The following is an 11,803-nucleotide window of genomic DNA, read 5'->3' on the forward strand; positions in this document are numbered from 1 at the left end:
TCCTAGAGGTTCACTTCCTCTAATGAGGTTCTGTCTCCTAATGGTTCCATATTCTCCTAAAACAGCACTACCAGCTAGAGACCAAGTATTAATATGTAAACATGAGCTTCTTGAGGGAAGACATTTCACATGTAAACCATTAACAGTGTGCTTTTTGAAAAGAAACTTAAATCTGAGTGAACATTCAGAACTCTCATGCTATGCTCAGTTTGGATGACTGACGTGAAGATACTCAGACTTGGGTCCTGGACTCAGCCTTGTTTATTGTCCCAGTGAAAGAGTGACTCCCATTAGCACTATAGGCTCAAGGTGTAAAAGCTAACTTCCATCCAGTGTGAGATCATGGCCTAGACTTCAAGATTGGTGTACTAACTATTTTGTAAGAATTTATGAGTTTAAATGATTCTTAAGCTTGGGATTTTGGGTCATGGTGGTAATTAAGAAGCAGTGGTCTTCAATATTTCCAGATGGCTACTATTTAACTTTGGGTACAGAGAGAAAAAGAGAGAGTCCCAAACTTTAGAAATTAGTATCAAGAATACTTTCTGTTAATTTTCTCTGCTTTTCTGAAGTGAGTCTAATTGCAAACAGTCTGCTACAACCAACCATGTATTTGATGATGGCTTTGATTTTTGTCTGCCAGTGGACAGGGAGACCAAGGTACTCACTCACCAATAATTGATTGTCCGGATTCTGTTCCAAGCATACACTCTCTAAAGTGGTGCTATTCAACATATGTATTCTTCAGCTATCTTTCTAGCCCAGCTTGTAACTCTCACCTCCTCCATTCTTATCTTCAACCTCTGAGCCTTAATAAAGGCCTGTTACTTTTCTTTAATCTTTTAGTTAAATGGAAATCATGAATTGTTAGTGTGTGTGTTAACATTTTTTTTTGTTCTTAGCAAAATTGCTTGAGTTAAGAGAGGATAAAAGGTTATATTGTCAGTAAAACAAAGGATATTTAATCATGAAACTCTTGAAAGACTAGGAGAGAATGTGGTTGACTTCTTCAAATAATAATAGACTCCATTGGAGGGCTCTCATGCTCGCTGTGTGTAGACAGCAGGTGAAGGGTAGAGAAGGCAGTCTCTAGCCCACAACAACCAACTCTGTAGCTTCTGAACTCTGACAAAAAACTGAACCCCCTCTCAAAGATAGTAGATTTTCTGTGCTTCAGCGGGTCCCTTCTCAGGTGATGCTGGGTGTTTGTAGATATTAAAAGCCAATGAGTTAAGATTTTAGAGAAAAGAAGAGGGGAAAATATTTTAAGAAAAAAGCGTGGTGGGGAGGAACTATGTCATTTTGTACAGTACCTGCTACCAGTGTCTGGAGCAGAAAGCTTGACCATTGACTTTGTGACTCATCTGTTGCATGTTTCTGGCAATGGATATGCTCTAATAAGGCAAACTAACATAGAATTTCTTGTTTCTTGTCTGCTTAGGGTCATTGGTTTCTTGGAAGCTATTGTTTGCATAAAATTTGGACAAGATCTCTTCTCTAAGACCCAGATACTCTACGTTGTATTTTGGCTTCTTTGTGTGGTAAGTTATTATTCTCACACCCCAAAGTGTTAACTAAACTCTCTAGCTGTCTCTAAGGAAACTGAAATAAAAAAAAAAATTAGATTCTGTTGCACACAAGGTTTCCCTAGAGGTTTATAGACATTTTCTTAATAACTTGATTGGACACGTCTAAAAGTTTGATTAAAATACAGCCATATAGCAGTTGAAGTGGGTCGCCTTGGCCATTTCCAAATAGATGCCTCAGCGGGTACACCACCTATGTGATTACTTTGCTTCTGGATTTGTGTCTACATGAGGTGAACTGTGAGGACTTTGAGGCAGCAACAAGGACAATTTCCATGCCCTCTCCTTTATCCTGTCATTGTGGCTAAAACATACATGTCATTATACATGGGTTTTATACAACGTGGCATTGCAGAGTGGTTTTGGAAGCAATCAGACCACAGGTGTTCTGCTTTGTAGAACACCTTTGTAGGCCACATTGCTACCCCAGAGAGGGACCCACTCTGAAGAGAGGAGCCCAGCTGAGCATCAGCCCAGAGCTCCATCCATTTATTTCTGTCCTTTACTCTCACCTTTGAAATCGAATTGTTGGAAATTTAGGTAGCTTAATTGTATTCAGGTCTTGTGCAGAAACCACAGATGGTGTGAGTTCATGAGTGCAGTGGTCTCATCGTGTCTAGAAGACACTGTTTCATCCAGGCTTCTCTGACCTATACTTCACATTTTTATAATTTCTTTCAATTGTTATCCACCCATCCCAAGTCGCTGTCATACCTGTCATGCCTCTTGCTCTGTAGCATTTCCTTATGTCTTTAGCTCACCCTCCCTTGCAGTTGATTTTGTTTGAGGGAGAAAGCAGCTCTTCTGTCGTATAAATTTCTTACTGTCTTATCAACTTCATCCTATCCTGTAATTAGCACACATCCTAGATTTTCTGTAAGGTGTTTTTGTTTTATTTTGTTTGTTACTTTTGCTATGTGTGTTTTTAGGGTTGTAGGTTAGAAATTCCAACTACACTAGCACCTTGTTTCTTGTTCTGCTCTTCTTGATCTTGAGCAGTAATAGGGAGTGAGTATCTCTAATTTAATTAAAATATAGAATTAATAATTAATTGATTAAAGTACAGAATTAATTGTATTTTTCTATCCTAATAAGATGAGAAGAAAGAGTGAGTTGGGGATATTAGGTATATGTGCTGTTTTGTTTCTGATCTCCTTGGATTGTTCTCTGACATGGTCACTTCAGGTTTAGATTGGAATATGACCTGCCTGCATGGGTAGAGGGCTGCTCACCTTACCTGCTACTGGAAAGCCCTGGAACTACAGCAAGGATAAGCCAGAGTGCCCCTGAGAGGTGGTAGAGGATACTTCTTATGACAGTGCATGGGGCCAGCCAGTCAGCATGTCATACCTGGCTATTCTAGTCCTAACCTATGTAGTGGAGTTGATTTTGTTTATATCTGCATCCACAACATTTTCCTTTGTGAGTATAAATAAGATTAATCATTCTTTTGCTACCACTGTCATGAGTACTAAATCTGGTATCAGGTTTCTCAGGAATCTCAGCAAGTATGTAAAGAATGAGTATATAAAGTATGTAAAGTTGGAGAGGCAAAGACTGGGCATATCCAGATCAAGGGATCAGCTTGAGTAGACATGGAACTGTGAAAGGCAAGAAGGAACATTTGTAAATGGCGACTGCACTTTTGTTTCCCGGCCACTAAGAACCAAATAATCACACAAAATCTATATTAATTACAACACTGTTTGGCCAATGGCTTAGGCTTATTCCTAGCTAGCTCTTACATCTTAAATTAACCATTTCTATTATTTTATATTTTACCATGAGGCTCGTGGTTTGTTACCTCACATCTTGCTTCTTGGGTGACTATGTGGTGTCTCCCTGATTCTGCCTTTTTTCTTCCTCCATTCAATTTAGTTTTCCTGCCTAGCTGTATTTTGCCATGCCATAGGCCAAAGAAGCTTCTTTATTAACCAGTGGTAAAAAAAAAAAAAAAAAAAAAATTCATAGCACACAGAGTGGAATCCCACATCAAACACTGAAGAGGGTAGGAGTTTCCTGTATAGGAAGTTCTATGCATACTTGCGTTGATGAATGAGGGCCTTGCTTGTCCCGCCACCTGGCTAGCTTACACCCAAAATAACCACACAGAAATCACTGCTTGGTCCATTAGTTCTAGCCTCTTATTGGCTAACTCTCACATCTCGATTTACCCATTTCTATTAATCTGTACATCTCCACATGGCAGTGGCCTACCAGGAAAGATTCGGCATGTCTGTCTCTGACGGCTCCATGGCAGCTCTCTCTGACCCTGTTTTCTTCCTCCCAGCATTCAGTTCTGTTTTCTCTGCCCTATCAACTAGGCCACGGCAGTTTTCTTTATTCATTAAGCAATTGAAAGCAACATATAGACAGAAGGACCTCCTACACCATACTTGTAGTTGGGTCTCCTAGAATTTATAAATGAGAAAAGAATGTGATCTGATTTTTGTCACAGAGAAACACTGCAGGATGGAGTCTTGAGGAAGGATGTTAAATCAGAGTATGTTGCTAGGTCCTATTTGACAAGTGACAGGTGGAAGCGAAGCAGAGGCATTAAGAGCAAGGAAGGGACTAGTTGGTTTGTTAGTTGTCCTGGAGATAATTGTATAGGACACTTGCCCTGTAATTACTTTGGGGTTTCTGGATTGGGTAGTAACAGGCCAGGGCACATGAGAGCAGCCTATAACAACAGTTCTGAGTTGAGGTTAAATTTACAGATGAAGGTATCTTATCTCATTGTCTGCCTCACTGAAATTTTCATGTGCTCAGTAACATTGGAAAAGGCTTGCTTAGGGGTGGGCTGAGCCAAGCTGTACCTATGTAGGACTAGGAGACAGCATGAGATTATAGGAAGAGTTAGAAGTCACTTTACAGGAACTTGAGATGCTGCCTAAAGATGGGATTCCATGGAGCAGCTGGATTTAAAAGGCCAAGTAGAGCTTCTCTGACATCCATAAGATGGCAGCGAGACCCTGAAGACAGGCAGAGTCCCTGATTGACACGATGACGTATGGCAGGCAATGAGAGGACTCAGCCTGAAAAGAAACCAATAAGCTAGTCAGCTTCCATTCCTGTAACAAATATCTGAGATCGGTTCAAAGAGAAAGGTTTATTACTCTTTTGGGGGCTTCTATCTACAGTCATTTATCCCCATGGTGTTAGCACAGTAAGAACAAAGAAAAAAGAAATCTGGCCTCATAGCCAGATGTGAAAGAAAGGGCTCTGGCCTATTCCTTTGTCAGTCATATTTGCTGAGTATCCTCTGAAGTCAGTGTCCTTCTAAGATCCCAAAAGACGGGGGTCTCAGTTCTCCAATTGTCTGCCCCCTTCTTTACCAAGGAGGTTGCAATAGAGGCATGGTAGCAAGAGAAATATGAAATCTAATCCATATGCAAACTAGCAGTTCTCTACATGATAGAGTTTTAAAGAATGTGAAGGAGAGATTCATCAGCATCTTTAAGGGTAGCCCTCTGTGACTTAAGACCTCCTGTGCTCTGCCGTTTAGAGGTTCCTACCACTTGCAGCAAGCTGTGAGTCAAGGCTAACATGGACCTCTAGGGGACATTAAAGACCCAAAACACAGCAAGTTCCACTGCCTTGCATGTTTCACGATCAAAAAGAATGGAAATAAGATTCCAAGACTTTTCATACCAAGGCCTTTACTTCTCCCTCTCAGAAGTGAGACAATTGTTATTCAATAAGAGAGCAGTAGGTTACACTGTGGCTACCATAGTACTCAAGAAACAAAGGCCCTAATTCTTTCCTCTGCTTGGCAAGGCACCACACACAGAATTTGAGATTAATGTGGAAGCCAGCAACTCATGTGCTGGCTAATGAAGCTGTTGAATAATCATCATATATTTTAATGTTCATACCATATTGTAAAGCCAAACTGGATTCTGCATGCTCACTAATGCTGCATCCACGGGCACAGACTCACAGAGTTTTCTATTCTCCCTCATCCCTCTTTAAACAAAATCTGTGCAATTACTATTTTAAATCCAGATCTTGACATTTTAAATGGGTACTTGCCTACATTTCCACAGGTATGCAAACCCATAAATGATAAGCTTTTGTGTCCTGAACCAAGTAGAATATGGGCCTCTTGTACTAGGTGAAGTGGTAGATTTGGCAACCACATTAGGCCCTTCGTGTGGTGATCATGAAAATGGCACCTTTCCTTTGCCACCTGCCTGTTTTTACCTGGTCCTGCAGAACCAGTTCCGTCTGCTGTTTCTGGTTGGAGAAAGCCCCAGCTGCAGCTTGAAGGCACAAGCTTGGAGATAAGAAACTCAAGAGTTTGCACGCCTGCCCTCTGGTGGTCAGAATGTGCAATAGCAGGCCAGTGTAGGTGTTGCTGTCTTCCAGGCTCATTCTACAGCCAGTTCTTTAGGAAGAATTGCCTAAACTCCCTCTCCCAGTGTGAAGCTTGGGACATCCTGTTGTGCCCTTGTAAAAGTCCTAACACAATGGAGGTTCACACGTGGTTGTACATTTCTGCTTGTTGCTATTCTTTCCCTTCCATGAGAAATGGCAAATTTAATGTTGGTGTATGTTAGAAAATTTGGACAAGTATTAGAATATGTTGAGGTTAGAAGTTGTTTACATTGGGCTGGAGAGATGGCTCAGAGGTTAAGAGCATTGCCTGCTCTTCCAAAGGTACTGAGTTAAATTCCCAGCAACCACATGGTGGCTCACAACCATCTGTAATGGGGTCTGGTGCCCTCTTCTGGCCTGCAGGCATACACACAGACAGAATATTGTATAATAAATAAATAAATAAATAAATAAATAAATAAATAAATAAATTTTTTTAAGAAGTTTTCACATTTTGTAACTGCAGTATATTCATTCAGTGCATAGTTTTTGTTGTGAGGGAATGTGAACTTCTCTTTAAAACTCATCATGTAGAGATCTGATAGTTTGCATGTGGACTGGGTTTTGTGCTCTCAGTCACCATGCCTCACATAGCCAACCGAAGCACTGAGATGCCTTTCTTTTGGGTTTTTAGGAGAATACTGACTTCAGAGACTTAGCAAATGTTGAGGACATGAAGGAATGGGCCAGAGCTTAGGCTCCAGTCAATAGGGGATAGGGTTACAATTCTGCTGCTCTTGCTTGTCTGCTTTTCATGTACCATTCTGTGCCCTTTCAGGGTGGGTGAGGCTGGCGTCTGATGCTCTCTGATGCCTTGTTTTCCTCAGAGGATGGAGGAGCTCCATGGAGGGATCGCAGTAGAAAGATGTAAAACATAAAAATAGTATCTTATTAGATCAATTATATCTTTAAAACTTGGACTTGGTCTATCAAGAAATCTATGTTCTTACTCCAGCTTTTCCCCAGATCACCAGAGTCCCTGGAAGGCATTCACCTCTCTGAGCTTTTTTTTCCCCCGTTTTTGTTAATGTGGGAAGATTAAGAATCTCTGAAGTGCCCTTCTAGATCTAAAGCTCTTGATTCCCAGAAAGAACTAAAATTATTTTCCTAGGGAAAGAAGGTCCTGCCGTGATTTCAGACCTGTCCCCTTGGTTGAGATGAGGTGATAGCTAACAGCGTATCCGAGTGTCCATAGGAAATAGTGTGATCTCTCTGGGCATTAGGAATGGCTGAGTATAAGTGTTCTGGAGAGCAGGCTGTTTCTGTTTGGTTGCTTTTGTTTTCTTCACTTTCTCTTTCCGGTCCCTCCTTGCCCGCCTCATACCCATTTTCTGCTGACCCTCTTGTCCCCTTTGTCCTTCGCTACTCAGTCTGGGCAGCCAAAGACTTTTCCTAAACTTAGTTTTTTTGACACATTTTGAAAATTTGGATTCTTAATATCTCAATTCCATGCCCCCACCCTTGGGATACACAAATCCAGTAGCTATTAATTCCTACATTCTCAATGCCATTGTGTTTGCAAAGTGTATGCATGTCTTCCTATAACGTTTAAATCATACATAGATAAAACATAAATACTGTGTAACTTGTTTTTTGGGAATGATGATGAGTATTTAAAAACCTTTATGTTTGGTGCAAATACATTTTATTTTCTCAGAATATTTCTGAACCAGTTTGATGACTCTGCGGATGCGAAACGGCATTCAGGGGGCCAATCATCTGTGCTTTCGTTCTTGCGCTGGCGTTTTTCTAGGGTGTAGCACTGGCTTGGTGAACAGTCAAGGTGGAGGTAGAGATGCCTGGCTCCTGGGTCGCCACTCTTCTCACTCAGGCTGTTACAGAGTATTTTCAGTCTCTTTGTTTTCCTATCTACAAAAGCAAAAGCAACAGGGGTCAGGGTGAGGAAACTGGCACCAGAAAGCCAGGATGCCTTCCCAGGGCTTGTTATGATGAGGCTGAATGAGGCTTTCCCATCCAGAAGTCTCATCATAGCCCGTCTTACCAATGGAGTAGGTGTGGCCTGCCCAACCCCAGCCCACCAGGCCTGTTCCTGCCCTTCTCAGTCTCATCGCTGCCACATCCAGCCTGAAGACAGATGGCAGAAAGGCACTGAGCGATCCTCTGGATTCTTCCAGAAACTCAATTTCTGGAAAGTGAAGTATGTGCACTGTTATTTATAAAGGGGCATTGCGTTTTTCTCTCTTCCAGGCCTTCACCACGTTCCTGTGTCTGTACGGCATGGTTTGGTATGCAGAGCACTATGGCCACCGGGAAAAGGTAGAGGAGGAAAAAGACTTGACTTTCATTTAAAAGACCCACCGGGTAGCCCAGGCACTCAGTCCTGCCATATAGAAACTTAACATGTCAGAATGTGCCCTTGCTACACAGCTGTGCTTGCTTGTAGCTGCCTTGCCTGATCAGTATTTTTATCCTCCTATTGCAAGGTGTTTAAATCTTAGTTATTTAAATCAAATTTTAAAAATTAGCTAAAACACATGTAGAAATGAGAAACCCCTGAACCCGTTCTCGAGGTTGTCTTATATTCTGGCTCTTTTGCCATTTCAGGCCTTTTTTATATGTCCCAGTCCAGGCTCCCCACCTGCACTGCCTGCTCCTTACAGTCAAAGTAGAGAATGATTTGAGTGAGTTTTAGCACCAGAGTAGTCCTGGGGATTATTGTATTTGGGGTGCATGTGTTGGTTGTTGGTGTGTGGGCTTATTCATGTGTTCAGGAGGATGTAGGTCGGGGAGATGTTTTGTGGAGGCCACAGGCTAACGTCAGACATCATCAGATGTCATTTCTCTCTGTGCACTTGTCCACTTCTTTTTAGTTCCTTTCACTAATTATAATAAGCATGAAACACTCTGCCAGGCTTTGTAATTTGTGTTCTAGAGATTGAACTTAGGTGTCAGACTTTTACAGAAAGCACTTTACTGACTTAGCTATCTCTCCAGCCCTCTCTTTGTTTAAATAAAGATAATGCCATAATTCTTTATTCATAACTTTGAGCTTGGATGTCTGTATATGTACGTGTTATCATGGTCAAACCCAGGGCCTTGCCCATACTGTATCTCACCCTCAGAGCTAATGCTCTCTAGAAGGTTGCTTCTGTGTGGTTTTCTAGCTGAGAAATACAGGATGAATCTTTGTCACACTCAGCCAGGGTTCACTTTTTTTTTCATCCTGCCATTCCTCTCAGGACTGACCTAAAGTTTACTCACTAAGCCTGTGTCTCTCTCTAGACCTACTCAGAGTGTGAAGATGGTACTTACAGTCCAGAGATCTCCTGGCATCATGGGAAAGGCTCAAAAGGTAACAACTATCTTGCCCATTATTTAAAGCGTTATTGAGTCATCTGTACCCACAAACTTACTGTGGAGATTTGGGGTCAGTATTCATCTCCTGAACTTCAATGAGGACTGCCACTTACTAAGAAACACAGTTTTCACAGACTCTGTCGAGATGCTTGCTTTGTGAGATGAGTTTCCACACTGGGTTCTGCTTTCCTCAGGCAGGAAGGCAGGGGACTTCGAGCCCCATAATGGGAGTGCTCTCTCTTTCTCTCTCTCTCTCTCTCTCTCTCTCTCTCTCTCTCTCTCTCTCTCTCTCTCCCTCTGCTTTCAAAGTAAGTGAAAATGCTTAGAGAGGGCTATGTGCCCCTGAGAGAGGGCCTTTCAGACTGACCTTATCTGGTTCCATCCAATTACGTATCAGCCCTGGGCACTTCTGGTTCTCCAGTAGAAAGAATTCATGAGTGGAAGATATACTGCTTATGAAGAACGGTTTTAAAAAAAAAGAAAGAAAGAAAAGAATAACAGTTCAGATTCAGAAAAGTTTGTAGTGTGACAAATGCAGACAAGACTCTGGGCCTTTGGGGAATGGTGGGAATAAGTGGCTGTCTTTGGTAAATATTTCTCATGGAACTGAACCATAACTCTGGGGGAGAGGGCAGAGGGCAGTTAGTCTTAGCCACAGGCTCTACCAGAGGAAAGAGTCAACTCTGTGTTACAATGTCACCTCAGGCTGTCACTCACAAGCAGCAGGTACCTGACCTGTAAAGATGTTGATATCTCTGCTAATAATTTTAATTTAATGAAGTCAAGAATCTTTTCCGACTGAGAGCTTACAAAGCCTGTTTAACAATTCAGTGTGTACAACCTGGGGAATCTGTACTGTTCTTGTAAGCATAAGATGAATACTGATGTTGCTGAGCTTTTACAATTGTCCCTGTTTGGGGTTTCATTTGTACGCTCAATTCTGGTCCTCATGACTACTGTGTCCAGTCTATTTTACATATTGCCAGAATAAAAATTTTCAGGACCCAGGTCTTACAGGGAGGAGGGCAGTTAATTCATTGATGAGGCCACTAGAGGGAGAGCAAGTGTTGGGTAAGAGCTGGCTTCTAGACAGCAGGCTAGGGAAAGCTAGAAGGGAGAACCACAGATCCCAGGAACCAGCAGCAAAACGCAGACGTCCTTAGTGATGGTGTGTTGGCTTCCTTTGGACAGGTTCTGAAGACAGCCCACCCAAGCATTCAAGCAACAATGAAAGCCATTCTTCCCGAAGAAGGAACCGGCATTCCAAGTCCAAAGTCACCAATGGAGTTGGAAAGAAATGAAGGAATCTAGTTAATCTCAGATGTTCCAGAGAGTGCCTAGACATGAGAGGGCAACAAAACACACTCAGACCTTCCTATGTGGAGATCAAAATGTACAGAACTTACAGAAGGAACAGAAGGGACTTTGGGGATCATGATTTGAGAGTGTAAGTCTTGTCTCCCATTGCCCTGAACACACATTAGACTGGCCATGGCTTGGGGTACTTTGCCTACAGGAGGTGTCTTCTAACTTCAGCACATGCCGTGTGGTTGCTGATCTCTATACAGTGTGCTGGGAGGACAGGATAGCTGTTTGCTCCTGGTTGCCAGCAATGGCTCTATGCTCATGTGTCTTGTGGACGCTGTATAAATAACTTCGTTCAGATGCCGACTTAACCAACTAGTTAATGAACTGCTCACTGGGTTTTATTTTTATGAATCTGCCTTTCCATTTGACTGATTAAGTTCATTTTGCTTTTTTATCTTTTATTTCATGTTTCAAGTTAGAATGCTTAAAAGCTTCCAGAATCCACTACTGAGATTAGGGTTCCTTCTAGAGAAAGGGTGGGGAAAGCTTTTGTGTCCCTGCTTAGCATCCTCAGTCCCTAGCCACATGACAGCAGTCTAAGTTTGAAGGAGGCTGACTGCTTGCACTGGAACTTGAGCTTCGGATTGGAACCTGTTCTGTTCCATTCCAAACACTGTTTGTCCAGCCCGAGTGTACAAAAGCGACCCTGCTAGAGGAGCTGGGGCACTGTGGCTCCTCTCCTGCCAGGTGCCTTTCCCCGTGTGCTTGGTTTTCTTTCCGTGGTGTGTTGCCTACTTTGTCTTTCTGTCTCATGTGAGGTGCTAGTGAGTATTAATTAACTTCATCTGTGCCATGCTCTTCTAGAACATTCTCCCACCCTGGATCCTTGTTTTAAATAAATCAATTCACATGAAAAACTTCTCAAATATCTGTCTCTTAAAATGGCATTTCTTCATACCTTTTTGAGCTTTCAACTGTTTATAAGCAATCTCATATTTTACAATTGACTTTGGGATAATAAATATGTGTGTGTTTTGTAGGTTGAAAAGAAAAAGAAACAATATTTTAAAAGGGCTTATAAGTATATGTCCTAGTCTGAATGTTCCAGAGGAACAGGAAGTGTAGCCATTTCTGTCTCATGTTCATGCTTATTAAGTCGGATTTTCTTTCTCAGACAAGTGGCCTGCACAGATACAGACTTGCTAGCCCTT

General features: G+C 42.0%; 1 protein-coding gene across 3 annotated transcripts in view; it reads left to right on the forward strand.

Moving 5' to 3' along the window:
* Nucleotides 1–11,518, forward strand: part of Ptdss1 (phosphatidylserine synthase 1) — a 55,600-nt gene extending 44,082 nt beyond the window's left edge. For all 3 annotated transcript variants that reach the window (XM_038342873.2, XM_038342874.2, XM_038342875.2), the window contains exons 10-13: nt 1,442–1,541; nt 8,175–8,243; nt 9,210–9,279; nt 10,476–11,518. In XM_038342873.2, coding sequence (XP_038198801.1) covers nt 1,442–1,541; nt 8,175–8,243; nt 9,210–9,279; nt 10,476–10,585 — 349 coding nt within the window. In that variant the 3' untranslated portion in view covers nt 10,586–11,518. The remainder of the gene's footprint in view (nt 1–1,441; nt 1,542–8,174; nt 8,244–9,209; nt 9,280–10,475) is intronic.
* Nucleotides 11,519–11,803: the final 285 nt, after the last annotated feature.

The sequence above is a fragment of the Arvicola amphibius genome, chromosome 9 (assembly GCF_903992535.2).
Source record: "Arvicola amphibius chromosome 9, mArvAmp1.2, whole genome shotgun sequence".
Lineage (NCBI taxonomy): Eukaryota > Metazoa > Chordata > Mammalia > Rodentia > Cricetidae > Arvicola > Arvicola amphibius.